Source organism: Adiantum capillus-veneris, chromosome 6 (genome assembly GCF_014529385.1).
Source record: "Adiantum capillus-veneris isolate H3 chromosome 6, ASM1452938v2, whole genome shotgun sequence".
Lineage (NCBI taxonomy): Eukaryota > Viridiplantae > Streptophyta > Polypodiopsida > Polypodiales > Pteridaceae > Adiantum > Adiantum capillus-veneris.
Window position 1 is genome coordinate 69886642 of NC_140936.1, and position 22872 is coordinate 69909513.

Here is a 22872-nt window from a genome sequence, read left to right on the forward strand (position 1 = left end):
CAAGCTAATGCATATGATATGCGACCCTTCACAAGTGGAAAATTGCCTTTATTTGGGTGATGCATATATATTTGGGCTCAATAAGAAACACCACATTGTGGCAACTTTTACAAGCTAAATACAAGGTAACTTTCACTACAATTTAGGATTGTATGTATAGACATGCATGCTACTACATGAACTTGATGCCTTAGCATGGTGCGACAATTATTTAGATAGGCATTCATGATGTGATTGTTATGCCACACATGTCAAGTTTTCATGCTTGCACAAAGCTTGTTATCCATGCAACACGTGTATCATTTGAGGCATGTGATTTTATAGATTAGATTTAGCTAATAATTTTTTTTTAAAATGTGATCTATATAAGTTTGTAAGTGTGGAGCAATAGGAAGCACTGACTATTGATTGCCTTGCATAGAGGTGGGTATCAAGGAGCTTTGGTGGCGACATTTGGATTTTTTTAACAACACAAGGCACTTGTTACGATTGATTTTCATGCTGAGTGAAAGTTTTTGAAAATCTTCTCACTAGCAAATGCCCATAACCCTCAACAATCAAACATAGTGAGGTACACCACCAATTTGTTTTAAGAAGGTTCTAACAAGTGAAATGCCTTTAACAATTAGGCATGTGTAGTTAAATCTTTGTGAAGGTTGCTAGAGTAGACATGATTTACGAGTTAAGGGAAGGCTCAAGTTGTTTAATAAGGAAATATAGGCTAATCTAAAAAAAATCTATCTTGGGTCAAGGGTGAACGAACACTGGGCTGTGACTCTTGTCCCCCACATATGGTGGTGGAAATCATCGAAAAAAACCAAAGATGTATGGAGTTCTTAGACTAGCGGTATAAGGAGCCTCGATGGAGGTCTATGAGGTGTAGGGCGGGCTACAAATGTAGTTACCAAGGCTTCCACCTTGAGTCACAACTTGCATCACATAATGGTGTTGAGAACATAAGCTAGCATCAATGCAACCTTAAAGTCGTTGATGGGTTGAGAGCACACACCTACTCAAGCTGGCTACATTGATCAATCAAGGGGCTCACGGTCGGAATAATTATGTTATCTCCTTATAGAATGCTGCATGTTTCAAAGTAGTTTGAAGAAACGAGTGTGCAGAACCTGGTTTCTTGTAGAGAGAGTGGTTTTGGTCAAAAGCGAAGTCATGTGAATGTGTAAGCGGGGGACGTTTGCCGTTGTCCGCCGATGAACTGGTGTTTGGGTAGCTAGGGTTCTCTCTCTCTCTCTCTCTCTCTCTGCGAAGCTCTTCCCAACGAGAGTTCTTCATTAGCTGCGAGCTATGCTGATTCGCTTCTGCATAGCTCCTTGAGCAGGAACCCACCGGTGGCGGCTTTTGTTGTGGATTGCTAAAGTATTGTTCTGTTTGAGGATTCTGTTGGGTACTAGCTTTCCATTCATACATCGAGCTGTTTCTGTTCTGTTTTACTTGTATAAGCTCAAGGATTTTGGCAGTATCAGCGTCACATAAACACACGACCCCACAAACCAGACCAACACACTCTCACACATCGCACAATATAAAGCAGAGATCAGCTTCTCTGCAACGGCTTTCATAGCTTGCCACACATATTATTTCAGAGGATTCCTTGTGGCTACGCAGTCGAGAAGGTTTTCAAAATGCAAGTGACTGACGAGCGAATTAAAGGCCCTTGGTCTCCCGAGGAGGATGCCATCTTGAGCAAGTGTGTGGAAAAGTTTGGGGCTAGGAATTGGAGCCTTATAGCCCGAACCATCCCTGGTCGGTCCGGCAAATCTTGTCGGTTACGTTGGTGTAATCAACTGGATCCTGGGGTCAACCGCAAGCCTTTTACTGGTATTGAATCTTAGTCACTTAATGTTTGACAGAGAGATTACTCACAAGCATTGCTATGCTGCATCTTACTGTAGTCCCTTTTTTCACCTTTCTTCAATGCTTGCTCAATTCAAGAAAGAGTGCTCTGTGTGATTCTCAAATTTTGCAATTTGTTTTCATCAAGAGTTAAACACAAGTCATCCCTGTACTTTAAAGCAATATGAGCATTAAACAAGGCAATGGGTTTTGCATGTAGAGATAAGTGCCTGCATGCTCTAAAAGCAAGATCATCTGTTCAATCCTTTGAAGAGTAGATTGTCCTCAAATTATGTAAAAGGGGTTTATTTAGAATCTAATTGGGTAAGATACAACATTGCAAACAAGAATCATGAATTTGGCCCTTGGCAGAATTTTTGTATAATGCTATTTTTTTGGTTGCCCTTGTATAGTGCCTTTTTGACCTGCTCTGCTGGCATGATGTTTATGAAGCGGGTCATATGTTTCGTAGATTTGGTAGCCAAGAATTTTTACTAGCAACACATTCTGTCTTTAGAAGGTCAGTTGTAGTATTGCAGAGCAAACGTCTAATCTAAAGAACTTGTTGTGGATTATACAGTTGAGCTTCAAGGGGGGTTTACTCAACATATTTCTTTTCTGTTCATATTAAAGTTAGAGGATAAAGTATGAACGTTACCTTCAGCGATGATCGCTCGACAACACTAAGGACGAGTCATGCGAGAGTGCGAGCGAACATGTGCATCTTTGAGACGGGAGTGGTACATATGCACGCGAGAGAGAGGAGAAGGACGATTGGGGGCAAAGGTTACTCCTCTCCATATAAATCCCTCAGGGAACCCATGGGAGCCTATTTATTAGTATGAGAGGAATGACAAAACTAGAGAGGGAGTGCTTATAAATAGAGGTTTTCTTGTTATTAATATGAGGGTCTTATCCATGTGCATTTGACATCATCTCCTAGATCTTGAGAAACAATCCAACTGTAGATATTCCTTTCCATTTGTTAGACATACAAGAGAATATATTAGCATACCATAAATAAATACCACTACATCAGCCGAAACGCTAACCCTACACAACTCGCTCAAGTCTGTTGCATCCTCACCTAGGACCACATTTGCTTCCCCTTTTTGGGCAGTGCAGCATCAGCCAAGCATTTTTGCAGCTTGGAGCCAACGTTTGCATATTTCAGTCATGGCGCTCCATTCCCAGTAGCAGACCTGCCAGCGTTTTCATTTTCAGCCCCTTCAGTCATGGGAGCGTACTAGATGTGCTAACCCTAGCCTTTACCAAATGTGGTCCCATACTTCGGTACCCATTGACCCTCCCCTCGGCCATTCCCTCACAAGCATCAAGTGCTCCACTGATCTCCATCATCGGCATCGTCCAGATCTGCGTTTTCAGCCCTGTTGTACGCGAGAGATCTGCTGTGTTTTATGCTTCAAATCTGCATTTTTGCAGCCAGCTTTTAGCCCTTCATTCCTCTCACATCGGGAGCGCAAATCAGCCCTAGATCTACCCCTTGGTGGCCATGTGGAATCCCACATCAAGAAGGATCCAAAGGTGCATCAAATCACACTTGGAGGTGCCTTTTCTTGAGGAGTTACCACAGTAACATTCATCATTCGAGTCAGTAGAGTCGGCACTTGAGGTATTGCATGTGTGTACATTCCATTTACGCAATCTAAAGCAAATACAACATTGGCAACGGTGTGGGGGGCCCTTGAGAGGGTTGGTTGGGACCCGTCGGGTGTCACTCTGCTCTTCTCTCTTTTTCTGTCTCCCTCTACCGCACTCTCTCATTCCCTCTCTTCAGGGAAAGGTAAAAGGAACCATCATTCAAGGTAAAAGGAATCACTAACACAAGGAAAGAAAGAAAAGGATTTGTGGAAGTGTAAAACCTAAATCTTCACCATTTCAATTCTGCTGTACTTGACACATGGGAATCAACTGATGGTTCATCAGAGAATTCCATCGATTCAGATTGAGGTGCCAGTGGATAGGGGAGGCCTGCAAGGCTACCAACAAGTCGTAGGGCACTGGAAAGAATAAAAAGGTAAGCTAGGTCCATAGGATAATTTGGTCAAGGGCACTTTTTGGCTCTCGATGCAAAGTGGATGGGGAAGGAGAACTTCACAAATTCTCTTCAATTTGAGTTGTACCTTGAAGCTTTTGGATTATTAGCAGTGTCTATGCCGAAAGTTACCGATGAATCAGCAGGTAGAATCTGGTGCGGTGCGGACTGCACAAGAGGAGAACCACTCCACTCCTTGGTCACAAATTGCCTAGATTGAATAAAGTCACTAATTTCTCTTTGAGATTTTAGGGATTGTTGGACGGGAGAGCTACTCACACACCCATGAAGTGCATGCAAACACTACCTAGATCAACATAATGTCAATCGAGGACACAGATGACACGATAGGCACACGGAGGAAATCTCTTAAGCTTGTCAGGCTGAGACCATCCTACACATACAACACTCTGGAAGGCCAACTAAACCACAATCAAGAACCTCACTGCTCTCAACTACACCACCTAGCCATATACACACATGCGGAAGGTAACTCACCTAATCATGCCAGATTCATACGAAACTTAAGGAACACCATCCCCTCACTAGGATACACCTGTCCCTAAGCTTCTACACTCAAAACCCTCACTCTAAACCCATCTGCGTAAAACGCGTAGGATGACAGAGCCGAATTTTGAAAGTGCCCGAAACTGAAATTTATGAGTACCTATGCGTAGCTTATGTCGCCACGATTCTATAGACTACTAGCACGCAGAAAACAGACATCGTTTGATACACTTACGGCCACAAATAGCTCGTAGATGCATCGGCGTGTGCGCTTCGTCTCGCGTGGAATGCTTGGCGTTGTCGCGTAGCTCTCCTCGAGCCTACCGCAATGGTGCAGTCGGATCTCCAATGTGTTGAGCGAGCCGGGCGTAGCGAGAGGATGAAGCTCACGCTCACTCTCTTTCTCTCCCTCACACAGTAGACGGCAACGCTAAAGTTTGATTATGATTAAAGTCTTCTTTACAAAATGACCTAGGTACCTTATATACTAAGGCTACCTTAGGTTTAACCAAAAATGGGGTTGAAAGGGTCAAATGGCTTTGTATTTACAATCTGAAGTGCCATTGCACCCCGGCTTCTGAAACTAGAATAACTACTCATTACAAATGACATTTATAGCCATAATCCGTAGCATTTCATAACTCGCAAAAGATACGACTTTGGTACGAAACTTGAGTTATGTTGTGTTGTTGACCCAGCGGTCAACATTCCCCCCTTCCGCGTTCATGTCGTCCCCGACATGACCTGATTGTCGATGGCGATGTGGTCTTTGCTGTCGTTTTGTTGTTGGAAAGAAAGTATAGACTATAGCCTTTGCAGTAGCTTTTCTTGTTCGTCCAATTCGATGTACATAGTCTTCACATGATTTAGGAAAATCATAATTGATGACGAACTTTATGTCTTTCACATCCACGCTCCGAGCTGCATCATCTGTTTCTGTCATTATAGGTCTACTGCCTTATCTAAATTCAAAAAGAATCCAATGTCGTTTAACTTGACTCTTATCATCATGGATAGAGAAAGCTCCATCCATCATTTGCTCCAGCAAATCTGTCAATTCGGAGTATTTGTGATTCTCAGAAACAACTTCTACAATCTGTAGAATTGAGTGATTGGCTTTCTGATCTTGTGAGCCAAGGACAACTTTGTAAGGATTTTGTCTTGTGATTACTCTTATGTCTGCTCTTTGTCATTGAGGACTTCTTGGTTCTTGAGTTATGTTGTGTTGTTGACCCAGCGGTCAACATTTTGCTGTTGTTTTGGCTTCATCTGTTGCACTGCTTGTAACTTTGTCGAACCACAACAAGAACTATGATCCATTAGAGCGGACATCTATCATCGTAACCATTTATCTTTTGAGATCCTTTGATTACTTTTATGTCTGCTCTTCTTCATCAGGGACTTCTTTGTTCCTGTGCAATCATGTTGTGAGTGTTGTCTGCAGCTTTGTCATTGTAGGCCATTCTTCGACTCGCTATTGAGGAGAAATATGCTATGATCTGAAATTGGTGCTAAAACCTGGATGACCAAAGGGAAAAAAACCCGGTGGGAAAAAAATGCCTTTGGTATACGCTCTTCTTGGAGTTGAGCAGTTGAATGTGAAGTACATGTTCATGAAAGGTGAGTGCTTGGGTGAAACACGGAAAGAGTGCCTGATGCAAGTGCCAATTAGGGGACACTCTATATGCATATGAGAAATTTGTCATCAAAATCATGCAATATGAAAGAAGGAGATGATGGGCGTTCGAGGAATAAATGTAGCACATGTGACATCAAAAGATGTCTCAATAGCTTCCACCTTTCCAAGAAGGGTTGTCGATGTTGAAGATTCTCCACTCGTATCTCACTGTGCTCAGTACGTGAGTGTCTTTTGGACTTTCTCCTTCACTTCACCAGACTTAAGTACTTAGACTTCGACTCTTTTGCTCACCTATACTAGCATGAGCGACACAACATAAATATGCTCAACTCTTCCAGCTTGAGCAGTACCTAGAATAGCTAAGACGCTTAGAATATAGAGAATATTACTTGAAGCTTTGGGACTAACACCTCACTCATTTTGTGGTTTAGCTACTCGACTCTGACCTGTATGACTTGTCGACTGCATGTTGACACTGCTTTGTGACAAGTTCTTCAGCTGTTGTAGTGGCTGCTGAGACATACTTCTTGAAGTTCATCATTTTCCCGTACCTTCTTCTCTTTGTAGTGCTCAGGCCTCTCGTCAGTCTTTTCTTCATGTGGATTATGGATTTTTTTTTTTTTTTTTAATAATAAACAAAGAAAATCTTAAAACAACTTAACAAAAGAAAAATCATTCAAATAGAAATCTAAATGCTATATACACTATACACATGTCCCTAGGGGCTCATATATAGATTTTGTCCCCATACTCCTCTGTAACACTACTATGAGGGCATATACTCTAAATTTCGTCAAAAAATTATCACAATAAAACGCAAAAATTCAATGCATCTCACAAAACATTGCCCTCTAATAGTCATAATGTTAGGTCCGCATTCAGAATGCCTCCCCCCTTCCTATTTGGAGTCATCCTTTACGACAGGGTATCGCAAAGGGTATGTGTTGTGCTTGGGCAATTAAAAGTTGTGCCTATGCAGGCCTTGTAATGTAGCCCTATTATGCATACACAGTCAATGCATGGAAAAGATTTATGTTGTGCAAGATGTGGGTATAAGCAATTTGCTTATTGGCATTTGTTGGCGAGGCTTCCTATTCTAAGCAATGTAATGGTCTCTGAAGCTCCTATATCGTTGCTTGATTGAAGCGACTTGCTCTCTTCTAACTGTACTGTAATCGTAGGAAGAATTGTAAGAATTCAAGCGGCGATGCACTGACAGCAGTTTTGTTGTTCTTCTTTGGGACCCATTTCTTTGCGATTATTGGCTGTTTTGTTGCTGGCTCTCGTTTGGGAACCCATACTTGCCCGTGTTTTGTTTGTGTTTGAAGAGACTTCTTTGGGATCCACCTTTTTGTTGTGTGAGTCGACAGTGGTCTTTGCTTTAGTCCTTGTACGCTTGGTTGGGGACGGGATTTAGGCTTTGAAAGTTGATACTGTGGTTGTTTGGGAATCCAAATGAATTCCTGTTTTTTTTGTGCTTGAATCAACTTCTTTGGAGCCCAAACCTGAGTTGTGAAAGCTTGCGACTTTGTGATATTCTTACCCGTTCGTGCACGCTTTTCTTTTTTTTGTTTTGGTGTTGGATCTTGTGATTTGTCATTAGAGATCTTTGTCTTCTTGATCCATATCTGTTTTTGGCTGATCTGGCTTTTTGATATCTAGATTTGTCGAGCTTTTTGGCTTTGACTCGTTGTCCTGTTCTTTTGACCTGTCATGGTTGTTGTTGAAGGGGTTGGTGATAGTGATGGTCTGAGTTGATGATAGGGGATGTCGTAAGATTCATCACTATCGCTACTATCCTCAACAAGGTTGACTTCTTGTACTTTCCCTTGATTTTTTGGCTGGTAGTGGAAAGTTACTGTCTGTTTGCTCGTGGGTGGTAGTTTCTTGGAGGACTTTTCTAGCCCATTGATTAGAGCATTGTTAGCTCGTTGCTCTGGTCGTATTCCTCCTAGCCGAGTCTTTGCATCCTTATTAGGAGCCCTGTATGAGGATGCTTGTGGTGGTTGTGTCTTCATTGAGGACTTTGGAATCCACTTTTGATGCACTTTATTCGTGTAGCGATGACATTGATTCCCGGGTCGTTGATCTTCTTGAAGCTCGAAGTGTTCTACAGAGTCATAGAACTCGTCGTCTTCTTCATCTTTTGATTCTCCACATTTCTTTGTTTGCTCCTTATTTCGAGAGCTTGTTGATGTCTGGTTCTCTTCGTTTTCGTGGATTACACTCACTGCAAAATAAGGAACGACATCATAGCCATTTTCATCACAAAACTTTGTTGTGGGAGCATCCTCCACAGCGCACACGTCCAGAGTAGCCAAAATGTGTTCCTATCCAAAAGGCTCTAACTCTTCTTTAGAAAATGGTTCTGGGATATAGTCCTTATCCTCTATAACCTGCTCTAGGATACATTCCTCACGTTTCAAGCTACCACATTGTGAAGCTCCACACATCCACAGTTCTTTAGGCTTACCTAACCAAGCTGGAAGTTCTGATCCTGCTACTGTGGCGGAATCAAACTCCTCAACCGGTGTTCTCGTCACATCCCTATAGCTATGGTCCCTCAAGTTTACCTTTGTTATGGTTTCCATATGTCTCAGGTATATATGGTCATAACCCCAATCTTGGACCATTTTCAATTGTCGCATGAACGGTCTTTCCAGAATGATTTCATAGTTGTTCTTCTTGCCAAAGTCGACAACAACAAAAGTGTGTTCATATTCAATGCCACAAGAAGTAACAAGTACTTTTTCTAGCAATCCTAGGGGCTTTTCCTTGTGTTCGTCTGCAAGCTGCAGGGTCGTTCGTGTGGATATCAAGGCAGGTTGTCCCCATTTTTTCCAAACCTCTTTGGTTGCAATGGCTACACCAGCTCCACTGTCAAGGATTGCCATGGTTTTTACACCATTGAATTCCACAGGAAGGGTGGTGTTTCCATCTTCTCCCTCGTAATACTCGTCTACCTTGTTTAATGGAACTGGCCTAGTATTTAGTTGAGGCATTTCAAGCTCTTTGATGCCTTCCTCGATTTGAGTCATTGGGGTTTTTACACCAAATTTCTCTAGACATTTACTCACATTAGCCCACATGTTTGGTCTTATTCTGAGCAACTCGGCTAACATTATTGTACAGGTGACTGGGGTAGATAGAATATCTACTAGCCCCTTTGAATCGATGGCCTTGTTGGGAGACAGTCTCTTTGATGGGACTGCAACCACATCTGACTTGGTCTCGTACTCTCCCATATAGGATGGTAGTGTTCTTAGCGAATGGGGTTGACTATCCATAGATTGTACAGATCCTTTGTCTCCCCACTACGATCGCACATTTAGATTCATTTGAGATCTAGTCTCAAATTCCTCTATTGGTGGTAGAAACACTCCTCGTTCATCACCAGTCTTGTCTACTCGTCTTCTTAGGTCATCGGCTTCATTGGCCTCTCTGACTTGTTTCCACAATTCATCAAGACCATCTATCTCTTTACAATCCTCAGGTATAGCTTGGTGAAATCCCTCGGAAGAGTTATCCGTGGTATTCAGTACTATCCTTGGTTCTAATGCTGGTTCTTTGAGGTTTGGTCTGTGCTTATGACTAGAATCTGGCTCTTTTAGTTCCTGGTTTGGTGGGATTACTTGTGTAGGCATGACACGGATCACATCCTCAGGTTTTGCACGTGGTGGTTCTAGTAAAGCTTGGGCTGTTTGAATCATTTTATGGCACATTTCAAACCTTTGCTTTTCTAGTTCCGTATAGGGATATGTCATCCACCTCTGTTCTTGGGTTTGGTTGTTTTTGAGCCTCCCATCATAGGCTTTCAAGAGGGCATCTAATGTCTCATTAACCTTCTCTACCAACACCGATCCTCCTGAACTAGCACTTCTCGGTTTCTCATCCGTGGATGGTTCTTCTAGAGGTTTAACCATCTGTGTAAGAGAAGGTGCCTCCTTTTCCTCATGTTGTTTTATCTTCTCCTCAGCATCGGTAAGCTTCTCAGCTAGGGATTTTTGCTCTCGTTCCCTACGTGCTTTCATCCTAGTCTTTCTAGCTTTCCAACTATTTCGTTTGCTCTTGGTTTTCTCACTAGGTCCGTCTGTCTTTGGTCCATCATCTGTCTTTGGACTCGTGTCACTTTCCATGTTCTTTGTCTCTGGATTCTCATCGGCTTCCTTTTGAGCTTGCGCTCTCGTAACCACTTGAACTGGTACGACATTTTCATTTTCTGAGCTACTAGGTAGCTGAACAATCCCTGATACATTTGTCGTGATTTTCCTGAGTTGGTTTGGTTTTTTTGGGCAATCGGGGATCAAGTGAGTGATGCCACACTCAAGACAATAGGCATTTACTTCAGTGATCTCCGTATGAGGACATTGTTTGACCAAGTGGTTGTCACGACTTTTGTGACAATCTGTCTCTGGTTGAGGAGATTCTTTCAGCATTTCCTCTTGGCTATAAGCAAGCTTTGACCTAGATAAGCCGCTATTTGCAATGAATCGCAATGTCCTTTCGTCCATTTCATACCTTCTTTCTTTCGACTGAAACCCAGGAGGTGGAGGTTGTACCGGCCTCACTACTCCATGTGTTTCTCTCACATTTTGTTGCTCTGAAGGGTAGTACTCACTTTGGTTGCTATACCACATTGTAGTTGGTACTGGCGTTGGTTTATTTGATGCTTCCATCATTGGCATGTATCTCATGTCTATTGTCATTCTAGCACTTGGAAGCGGAGGTTGTTGTCCTAAGACAAGCTGTGGCCTTAAAACTCCTACCGGTCTTGGCGCATTCCCTGTAATGTATCTAGGTGGAGTAGGTGCTTCTGGAACAGGTTGTACATACCTCTCCCTAGCATTTTCTCTCAATTTCACACCACTTCGGCTCTCCCGAATCAGACCTTACAAGAGGAATCAACCCCTTGACCGAGTCGTCGATAAGCTTTTCTTGATCAATAGGTGCCGTTGGCTTGGCAATGGACTCACTTATCTGTGAAACACTGTGCTGAGAGGATGTGTCATCTCCTTGACTCTTTAAGTCCTTTTCTTTGTATGCCTCACAATTATCCACTAGATAAAGAGCTTCTTTGATCAACTCGTTTAGCGTCATCCTCCTTAGCATATGCAGATCCTTCTGAAGGCCCGTATTTCTCATTCCCTGGATAAAGATCAGCATCAGTCGTACTTGCATAGGTAATTCCGCTCTCGGACAGAGCTTAACATATCTCTTGAGACGTAATGATGCTTTGCGTACTGATTCATCCTCTTTCTATTTGAATCTATGGATTTGCGAGACCGTGTTGTGAGCAATGCCTTTTGGCGAGAATTCTTCAATAAACTCCTCAAACAGCTCATCTAGGGTCTCAAAATCCCATTTTTCCCCGGCAACGGCGCCAATGTTGGACGGGAGAGCTACTCACACACCCATGAAGTGCATGCAAACACTACCTAGATCAACATAATGTCAATCGAGGACACAGATGACACGATAGGCACACGGAGGAAATCTTTTAAGCTTGTCAGGCTGAGACCATCCTACACATACAACACTCTGGAAGGCCAACTAAACCACAATCAAGAACCTCACTGCTCTCAACTACACCACCTAGCTACATACACACATGCGGAAGGTAACTCACCTAATCATGCCAGATTCATACGAAACTTAAGGAACACCATCCCCTCACTAGAATACACCTGTCCCTAAGCTTCTACACTCAAAACCCTCACTCTAAACCCATTTGCGGAAAACGCGTAGGATGACAAAGCCGAATTTTGAAAGTGCCCGAAACTGAAATTTATGAGTACCTATGCGTAGCTTATGTCGCCACGATTCTATAGACTACTAGCACGCAGAAAACAGACATCGTTTGATACACTTACGGCCACAAATAGCTCGTAGATGCATCGGCGTGTGCGCTTCGTCTTGCGTGGAATGCTTGGCGTTGTCGCGTAGCTCTCCTCGAGCCTACCGTAATGGTGCAGTCGGATCTCCAATGTGTTGAGCGAGCCGGGCGTAGCGAGAGGATGAAGCTCACGCTCACTCTCTTTCTCTCTCACACATAGTAGACGGCAGCGCTAAAGTTTGATTATGATTAAAGTCTTCTTTACAAAATGACCTAGGTACCTTATATACTAAGGCTACCTGAGGTTTAACCAAAAATGGGGTTGAAAGGGTCAAATGGCTTTGTATTTACAATCTGGAAGTGCCATTGCACCCCGGCTTCTGAAACTAGAATAACTACTCATTACAAATGACATTTATAGCCATAATGCGCAACATTTCATAACTCGCAAAAGATACGACTTTGGTACGAAACTTGAGTTATGTTGTGTTGTTGACCCAGCGGTCAACAGGGATAGTGACAGGCTGACAATATTTGACATTTTGAAAATATGTACATTGAATTGGAAATTTCCTTGAGTGAATTGATGATGTGTTCTTTCATGTGTGTATTGTTAGAGACATGTAGAGAAAGATGAAATTTTTGCAACGTTTTTTTGATGAATGATTTGAACTTAGTGCATCTAAATATCTACTAGAGATCAGCGAGATCTAGATGTGATGACTAAGTGAATGAGAATTGAATGTGATTCTAGTGCATCAAGATTTCTATTTGGATGGGATGATTGGATATTGTTGTAAGTGCAGTCACAGAATGATGATGTGGCATGACCACCCAAACAGATTCCGGATAGAATGTCATGAGTGTTCCAACTTATGGGATCCCCGTTCGATGGGGCCCAAGGGACACAAAGAATTAAAGAACTTGAATCTCAAAGTTGTACCAACTTATGGTACCCCAACCGAGGAGCCTAAAACCCTAAAGACCAAAAGCTTGCACTCTGAAAGAGGTTTCGTAAATCGCGCTGACATGTTGACATGGCAGGCTGTACGAAAATTCCGCGTTTTGCGCTAGCTATGCTACGTGGCAGGTTGTATGGATTTCCGCGATTGTGGCTGGCAGTTTTTGAGAGCAGATGCTTTTGGGTTTAGTGCTTTTGAATTGAATGCTTTTGAGGCTCTGCTTTTGGGCATCCCTTGTATTGTTTATAAGAGCCCTTGGGACCTCACTCTATAGAGCATTTGGACGCAGAGTCTGAGAGCAGAGATTCCTTGGGAGTTGTACTTTGAAATGATTAATAATAAAGAAATACCGAAAGGGGCTGGAGACTTTGGGGCCAATACCTATGGGCACGGAACTACGCCAGGCCATGTCGACTCTCTCTCTCTCTCTCTCTCTCGGATGAGATGGCTAGATTGAATGATTGAAACACATTGTTCAATGTGAACTATGTGTATGATTTTGTGAACTGCATGCTTTATGAATGTACTGTCTTTGGGGGATGGTGAGGGGCATGGTTTGCTTGAAATGAGAATAGAAAGGAGATAAATCTAATAGTAGCAACGAGATTTAGTAGATCAAAACATTCGTGAAAAGATCAACGCGGTCTGGGTGTGATTGCTAAATATGTTACAATGATCATGGTTTGTATCTAAGATCCTTTATAGAAATGTGACTGATCAGTGATTGATGTCTTTGTGGAAGTGTTGGATTTGTGGAGTCTAGTGCATGTGTACATAGAGTTAGTGTCTGCTGAAGAGAGTTTCTGTCCTATGGCTGTTTTGTTGGCATAATCGAGGGCGATTCCAATTCTTTCAGGAGGGTGGAATGTCACAAGTTGGTGGCATGGCGTGCCCAACTAGAAAGAACTAGCCGAGAGGACAAGAAGAACTGAACCCAAAAGATGGGCCGATGGGCCTAAGGGGTAAGGGATTAAAATCCTTACCCCCTACCAACTTATGAGCACCGGACGAGGGGCCTAAGGGGTAAGGGATTAAAATCCTTACCCCCTACCAACTTATGAGCACCGGTCGAGGGGCTTAAAACTAATTTATCAAATGCTTGAACTCTGTAGCTGATTTTTGTAAATTGCGATGGCTGGCTGCCATGTGGCAGGTTGTATGGATTTCCAGGATTTTCTTTGCTGATTTCTGGCAGTTTTGCGCAAGGCTTTTGGGATCATATGCTTTTGGATTGGAAGCTTTTAGAACTGATTCTTTTGGGGTTTTGCTTTTGGGCATCCTTTGTACTGTTTATAAGGACCCTTGGGGCCTCACTTTAGAGAGCACCTATACGAAGAGTCTCGGAGAAGAGAGGACCCTCGGGAGCTGTAAATTTGCGAAGCAAAAATAAAGAAATACCGAAAGGGGTGCCGGTCTTGGGGGCGAGTGCATCTGGGGACGAAATTTCGCCGTTTCGCGTCGACCCTTCTCTTCTCTCTCTCTCTCTATTGAAGTTTAGTTATTTGCAGATTTTGTTTGTGTGTTGCTATTGGTTTCTTGCTTGGAGTGTCCAAGCCCATAAGAATGCGACCATAGATGGATGTGGCTTTGGCAAGGCTAGGCTATGAGCTGGGAGTGACCCATTCGATATTTTGCATGTCCAAGTACATGTTGGACTGGAGGACTTTCATATCTTGCCTCTTGAGATGTGTATTGTCCTCTTGGAGATGCCATGGAATCTTTACTCATAAGAACCATGTCATGATTGACACTTGGGCTAGGAAGCTTCGTTTGAAGCGTAAGTCCAAGGATCTCGTTCTGGATGTAAAGCTCAAAGAGGGGTTGATTCCTAGCTTATTTGTGTATGCAGCTCCTAAGCCCATATTTTTGCTCAATCTTTATCGACAGTAACAGCTAGGAGGAGGAAAGATTGAATTTGTTGAAGTCTTATGGTGATTGTTATTAGGGAGCTCACCAAGAACTCCTCCTCAAAGACCACAAGAGGTCACACCATTGTCTTTGTCCTACTGAGCTCACCCCTAATAAACCCCTTATAGAGTTAGTGCATCACAAAGGAAGGAGATTATGAGCCGAGTCAATGACATTTTGGCTAAGGGTGTCATTCTACCTAGTTCTTCACCCTTTTGCTCTACCTTTTGCGGCAGAAGGATGGGTCATGAGGAATGTGTATTGACTAACGTGTTCTCAATGAGATAAACCATAAAACCCAATTCACTATCCCACAGTTGATGACATTCTCAGGCTGCAAAGACCAACTTGTTTCGATAAGATTGATCTTAAGATTGGTTAGAAATTGCCATTTGGGATGTCCACAAAGCTGCCTTCAAGGCTATTGTAGTACCTTTGGATAGTTTGAGTCTTTAGTAATGCCTTTTGGTCTTACCAATGCTCGTGTAACTTTCAAGAGGAGAATGGACAGGAAAAATTCACGGATACAGGAGACTTGCAGTACCTTGTTTGATAACATGATTGTCTTCTCTATGATAAAAGCTGAGCATAGGAAGCATTTAGCTGAAGTGTTCCAGGCTCTCTGAGAGCATAGATTGAACGAGGGAGATTGACTTGTTGGGTTATCATCTCTCTATAAGGGATGTGTATGTATCCAACAAAGGATTCCACCATACAGATTGGCCAAGCTTAGGAATGTTCATGATGTCTTGGGTTATGTTTCCATTAGAGTTGGTTCATTGGCATGCTCGTAGAGATTGCATCACCTTGCATGAACTCACCAAAAAAGGAGTTCCCTTGTACTTTTGGTCAGGGACAAGTTACCTGTTTTGGTGCTACCCGGTCTTCAGAAGTCTTTTGAAAGTGCATTTAATACCTATGGTAGCAGTGTTACAACGAGAAGGGTTTTTTGTTGCCTGGGAGAGCAAGCCTCTCATCAAGGTAGAGAGAGTGGCCCAAATCTTTTGGAAAGAACTTTTAGCAGTTATCCATCCTTTGAGTTCTCGGAAGCATTTGTACTTTGTGTTAATTGCTTGCTCACACAAATTATCAGAGCTTGAAGTGCGCTGCAGCTACAGAATGGAAAGCGAGTTTCGGAATTTTCTCTCAAGGATTGTTTTTTGATGAGGCGTGCCAGGTTGTGTGTCACCCAGAGTTAGAGACAGGTTGCAGGCCATAGGGGCATATAAGCAACACTTAGGACAGTCGAGTCTCACTTCTTTAGGCCTCAACTCAAATCTAATGTGGATACATTTGTGTCTAAATGCATGGTTTGCCAGAATGTTTTGTATGGCAAGCATAAAGCATCTGGGTTACTTCAACCTTTACCTATTCCAAATCAGCCGTGGGACAATATTGTTGTAGATTTATTCTTTAATTTGCCTAGGACGAGAGTGGTCATGATGGTATATGGGCTATTGTGGACAAGTTTAGCAAGCAAGCTCATTTTGTCCTAGTGAAAAAAACCATATGGCATCAAGGCTGATCATATGGCAAAACGTTCATTGCTCAAATTTTCAAATATCATGGGATACCTACATCATTTGTATTGGATAGGGATCCTCGAAGGACCAGTTTGTGTTGGTGAGTTCTTTTGAGAGTGTGGGAAAGGAACTGCTGTCAAATTCTCTTCAATGTCTATCCTTTGATAGATGGTCTGTATGAGATCACCATTTCAGAGGTATTGGATATGTTGATGTGTTATGTTTAACACCGTAAGTTAGAGTGGGATAGGTACTTCCTGCCTTTGGTTGAGTTCGCTATAGCAACACTGCTCATACACTGCAGGAAAGGCACCCTTTGAGATTGTGAAAGGTGGCTGGTCTCACCAATGTTGTACAGTAAGGATATAAATTTTTAGGTAGATTACTTCGTAGAGGATCTGTCTATTTTCTTTGCCAAAGTGAAGGAGATTTTGCAAAACACTTAAAGAATTACAAGGCAGCAGCAGATAAGCATCACAAGATTTGTAGTTAAAAAACGATGATTGGGTTTTTCTTAATTTTGACAAAGCCAGGCTCAGAAAGATGTAGGGAAAGGAGAAGCTTTACCCAAAGCTCGCTATGAGTTACTATAGGCATTTCAAGTTGCTGAGAAGTTCAATGATGCATCTCTCAGATTACAGCTTCCAGATCATTGGAGGATTCACAATACCTTTCTTATGAGTCTTTTTAGGCGATTTTAAGGACAGGTGTTACAGTCAATGATTCTTGAGGAGTTAGAGGCTGAAGAGACAGAGGAGATTGTTCAATGAGAGCAGGCTTTTACACACTAAAAACAAAAAGATGATCTGAAGGTACTTGGTGAAGTTTAGGAATTATCCAGCTTTGGATGCAAAATGGTTGGAGGAGGCAGACTTGGCAGCTCACCCTCAACTGATGGATCTTTGTCTTGAGACTTTTGGTTTGGCACTGGAGGTACTTGGTGAAGTTCAGGAATTATCCAGCTTTGGATGCGAATGGTTGGAGGAGGCTGACTTGGCAGATCATGCTCATCTGTTGGATCGTTATCTGGAGACTTTTGGTTTGGAACCTACTATTCCAAGGGTGCAGGCGGCTCCTGCAGTTGAGTCTAATGAAGTGCCTGTTGCATAGAGAGGAGACACTCCACTCGCTTGTCAATTGATCAACAGGATTGTGTGCATGGTACTCATTTGATATTGGTCTTTATCATGCCTAGAGCTATTGGGTTGACATTACTTTGCCAATGGGACTTCTATGTATGTACATTAAGGATTGTTGCAACACGGTAAACTCTTCAGACTTTTCTTCTTGGTAGACAGTTTTTGAGATAAAATTGTATTGCATCAGCTACATTTGGATGATTCTGATCGGAAGTAGCTCAGCATAGAAGGGGGGGTGGGGTGGGGTGGAAGCAACACTGACTGAATTAGGCGATGACATGGTGGGCAGCCAGCCAAGACAGATGCTTTTTGTGTCCCTCGTGCAAGGTTGACACTTCCGAGCATCCGATGTTGGTACATTACAAAATGGACTAAGCCAAAGCTAGTACGACACGCACAATGAAAAAAAGAGAGTCTAGAAAAGAGCTTAGGATACCAAAGTTGAAATGCTCAATGGCATCGTTGCAACACGTGAGGCTTGAACTTTGGCCCCACACCCTTGAGCCTTCGGCCTTTGGCCCATAGGCCATGTGACAATACTAGCCTAAGGATCAAAATTTTCCCAAAACAATAGCTGGTCAGTCAACGGTCAATTTGATTAGATGCCTAACGTACTAGTTCAGACGTCCGTATGGGACTAGACAGGTCGGACGTAGGGGTGCGTTTGTCAGACATGGAAAACCCTGCCTACATGGACAACGATCGACAAGTTCGTTTCATGATTGAGTTTCTTTTATCTGTTGCTTTTTTGTGATTTCTTTCAGCAATCAGGAGCTGTAACTATGGGGCCAGCATGCCTTATGTATCCAGATGGTGAGAGTGAGCTCTCCAAGCAGTTGTATGCAGTGATACTGATACCAAAAACTTGAAATACCGCCAACGGTGCCTGTTTTAGGTTCTTCTGCAGGTGTTTTTGATTGAATGTTATCAGTTTTCTAGTGTGGTTCATGAAGGAAGCATGAGGCCTTCTGAGTGCAGGCGATGGAGGTAAGAGAGAGAGAGAGAGAGAGAGAGAGAGAGAGAGAGAGAGAGAGAGAATGTAATAAATACCGCCACGGGTGCCTGTTTTAGGTTCTTGTGCAGGTGTTTTTGATTGAAGTGTTATCAGTTTTCTAGTGTGGTTCATGAAGGAAGCATGAGGCCTTCTGAGTGCATGCGATGGAGGTACGAGATGCAGAAGAGAGAGAGAGAGAGAGAGAGAGAGAGAGAGAGAGAGAGAGAGAGAGAGAGAGAGAGAGAACGATGTGCAGGCTTTTGCGTGTGCTATTCGACGCACTTTTTAATGTTATGATTTATTATTGTGAGGGTACAAATATAAGGGTCACTTAAGTAGGGGTGATTCACACCCAAAGAATAAGAGTGTATAAAATATACAATAGAGGTGTCCAGAGGGCCTTTAGACCTAACAACCTTCCACTTAAAGGCCCGATGTGGTACCTTTAAGTAACTCCCACTAAGTGTAAGCAATGCCGATGTTGTGTCTTAGCAAGACACTTAGTAAGAACATTTGTAGGGTTATCCTTTGTTCTGACCTTTATCAGTGTGACAAGGCATCATCCAATACCTGTCGTATAAAATGGTACTGCACATCTATGCGTTTGGTACGAGCATGGAACATGGCATTCTTAGCCAAGTATACAACACTCTGACTATCACAACCAAGCACTGGAGCATGTGCTGGAAGACCAAAAGTCCTCACAAGACGGCCAAGCCAAATGGCTCTGTCGTGCTCAGTGCAACAATCTTGTGCAATCTTGAACACCAAGAAATAGCTCCACCAGCCAATGTAAAGACATAACCACTGGTAGACTTCCTAGTGTCAAGATTTCCTGCCATGTCTTAATCACAGAATCCCCGCACTGACGATGTACCCTTTCTATAACATAGGCATGTGTCCTGTGTACCTTTCAAGTACCTAAAAATGCTCTTCACTGCCTCCCAATGTGGTTTGCCAGGATTAGACATAAACCTGCTAACTACTCCCATTGCATAAGCAATGTCCGGTTGTGTAGCAACCAAGGCATACATCAAAGAACCAGAGGCTGATGCATAAGGAATACCTTTCATAGCATGGGCAGCTGCATCATCTTTTGGGGACTCATGCTTGCTAAGCTTTGTGTGTGGTGGTAAAGGCACACAAAGAGGTTTAGCATCAGCCATATTAAATCTCTCAAGCACTTTCTTGATGTACTTGAATAAAAGACTGTTCTTTCTATCCCTTGCAATGCACATACCCAAATTATGTTAAACTGCACCCAAATCTTTTATAGAGAAAGCTGAATTTAGCTCCTTTTTCAAAGCATTCAAAGTTTCCTTATGCTTGCCTGCAATCAGCATATCATCCACATATAGGACTAGCACAATAAGACTACCATCAGGAGCCTTTTTGTCACGTGACACATCCAACCCTATGTGTCCGTGGACAAGCTACAGCATGATCAGGATTGAGTCAGTCAAGTCAGTCTAGAATAGGAAGTGATTTGGCACTTTTGTGAGTCTGTTCTTGCAGACCTTGCATGACCAGTCACTTAGATTAGATGCATATCCTCCGGTTGCACACAGCATGATCATTAGCATTACCATCAGAATCCATCAGGAGCATTTTCCAGTGCGGAGAACCTATTTTCCCTATTTTTGACATTTGTCACTTATTATTTTTAAGTGACTTTTGTTGGAAACTAGGTAGGGCAATTTTGCCAAGATAATATATACGCAAACCAAAGCTAGCACTATCCGGCAGAAGAAGAAGGAGAGCATCAGGCACTCAAGTGCAGCAGGCCTCTGGAGACCCTTCTCAGCAAGACGACCCCCCTCTTCAATCTGGCGTTTTTGGAGCCCAGAAGGCCATCGTTTTTCAGCCCATGCAGGTAGCGTTTTTCAGCATCATTGCATCAGCGATTTCAGCCATAAAAGGCCAGCAACTTCAGCCCGTGAACCTACGTTTTTGAACAGCCTCAGCCAGCGTTTTGGGGCAGCAATAACCAGCGTTTTTGCACAGCCATACCAGCCATTTCAGCAAGGAAAATTCAGCAGATAGAAGAGCAGCATATCAGCGTTTTGCATCAGCAAATTTAGCGACATGAAGCGTAGCAAGCCAGCGTTTTTGCAACAGTAGCGTTTTTGCAACAGTATTGATTTGAAGCATTCAGTTTTCAGCCATAGTCTCGTCATCGTCGGCACCACCGTCGGCCTTGACATAGCCCATTAGATTTGCATCAGCATCTTGTTCCAGATTGTGCAATCAATAGTAGACCACTCTCGCCATGGAGAGTGGGGCCCTTGGAGGAGGGTTTTACAACATCTCTGGTGTCGTATTCTCTTCTCTCTCTATCTCTCAATCTCATGCACCTTCACGCACAATGTCTATTCACTTTGTTTGTGATCACTTGCACTCTCTCACTAAAGTACGGAAGGCTCTCCCTTCCCTAAGAAAAAAGGAACCTTGAGCACAGTTCGGAGCACTCATCTTGAGCAAAGCTAAACATTCATTTCCGGTGCACCTTACATTGGTATCAGAGATTTGACAGTGTTCTGTATCACTCAAGGAAAGAACCACAAGATTTTTTTTTTTTGCTTGTTGCGGTCGCACGTAACCCAAGTCCACTTGGGTGAGTTGATTCCTAATCGTGTTTTTGAAGAGTGACAGGAAACCCAAGAAAGAAGGGCTTGTCCAACCTCCCCTTGTGCCTCTTTTCACTCATTGAGAGCGGACCGTGCACTTAGCGGCCCGCCAATTGACGTGAGGTGGGAAAAAGCAACCTTGGTGTGAGTGCAAGGCCGCCAAGGGGTGCGCCCGCGGAAAAGAGCAGAACTCGGGTGAAGAGAAGATCCTTCTCTAACACAGATTGCAAGCGAAAGAAGAACCTCAAGAACCTCAAGACCCTCAAGAGCCCCAGAACCCAAGACCCACAAGAACCCAAGTTCCTTGTGAACTTAAGAACCCGAGACTTCAGTGGATGGTCATCACTTGAAGCGGAATGGATACTTCGCATGAAGGTGGTGAGCATCGGAGTGGTGAAGAAGAGTTTTCTCCACCAGGAGGTTTTTCGGACCCTCCCCCTTCCCCATCTACGCCAAGGATTGCACTAACTCCTAGGAGCAGATGTTTATGGACAGCAAGTTAGAACGCGAAGCAAGGAAGTTAGAACGCAAAGCAAGAAAAGCAGAAATTGATCGTAAGTACGAAGAAAGAATGGCAGCCATAGCGTGTGAGCATGAGCAAGCACGCTTGAAAGCCAAAGTAAGACAAGCCAAATTTGATCGTGAGTGCGAAGAAAGAGAAGTAGAATTTGACAGTGAGAACAAAGCAAGACAAGCAATGAACGACTGACACATGAAAGAGATGTTGCGACTCTTTTCTCAAGTGCATGCACAGATGCAAGAGATTCGGGAAAAGGAGACTCTCTCAGTCTCTTCTTCTCCAAAGCAAGACACATAGGATTTGCATGATGATAAGCATGATGAATTGAATGATAATGATACGCATGATGATTTGAATGACAATGGCAAGCATGAGGATTTGGATGACAATGACAAGCATGATGATTTGCATGATGACCACGATGTGATTTCTCACAAGCATGATGATTTGTGTGATCAAGATGTGATTGTTCACCATGATGATGGTTTAGTTGATGCTTTTTCTAGCGAAGCTAACCTCGTTGCAGATTCGATCGATCACGAAGAATCGATCTTGGCTTTCGAGTCGATGTCCACAGAACCCCCACAGGAAGATTTGATCAAACACGAAGAACCGATCTTGGCTTTTGAGCCTAGGTCCAAAGAACCCAATGCCGCACTGTTAGAGAACAGTTCAAGGACTGTTTTGGGCTGACAACAGGGCAAAAACCAATAAATACAGCATGCCGAATTTACTGTTTTTGGACAGAAATCAGAGGGTTTATGTCAATGGAAGTGAGTTCTAGCAGGGGAATTGGTTTCGGGTGAGTTTTGGGGTTGTTATGTTGCCGAAATTTTACCAAAATAGGTGGTATCTAGCTGGACACAGGTAAAGAATTCCCAGGACTCTTCTTTGTAATCTACCCTCTTAAAGTATAAAGAAATACCGCAAGGGGCGCCAATTTTGGGACCTACAAGTTGTCGGTGTTTGCTCGAAGCATTCTAGCTTCCGAGCCGTGTGTGTGCTTTAAGTGTTAATTCCTGTCGCAGGTTACCTTTGCTAAGTACTTTCTCTTTGTGTGTCTAAAGTAAAGTAAAGAATTTCGGGTGAAAGCCAAAGCCTACCGCCCCACGGGCATGTTTCAGTCATCTACACATTTGACCTTATAAACCCACTTATTAGGAACAACTTTCCTACCTTTGGGCAAAGGCACAAGCTCCCATATATTATTTGCATGCAGTGATTGCATCTCAGATTTCATAGCAACCTCCCACTTACTTTTGTCTTCACAAGACAATGCCTCTTTGTATGTAAGAGGCTCCCCTTCATCTGTC

General features: G+C 43.0%; 1 protein-coding gene across 1 annotated transcript in view; it reads left to right on the forward strand.

The window, feature by feature from the left end:
• The first annotated feature begins 1085 nt into the window (after nucleotides 1-1085).
• LOC147455661 (transcription factor MYB1-like) overlaps nucleotides 1086-22872 on the forward strand; it is a 55636-nt gene continuing 33849 nt past the window's right edge. Inside the window, exon 1 of the mRNA XM_086514393.1 lies at nucleotides 1086-1836. Coding sequence (XP_086370519.1) covers nucleotides 1641-1836 — 196 coding nt within the window. The 5' untranslated portion in view covers nucleotides 1086-1640. The remainder of the gene's footprint in view (nucleotides 1837-22872) is intronic.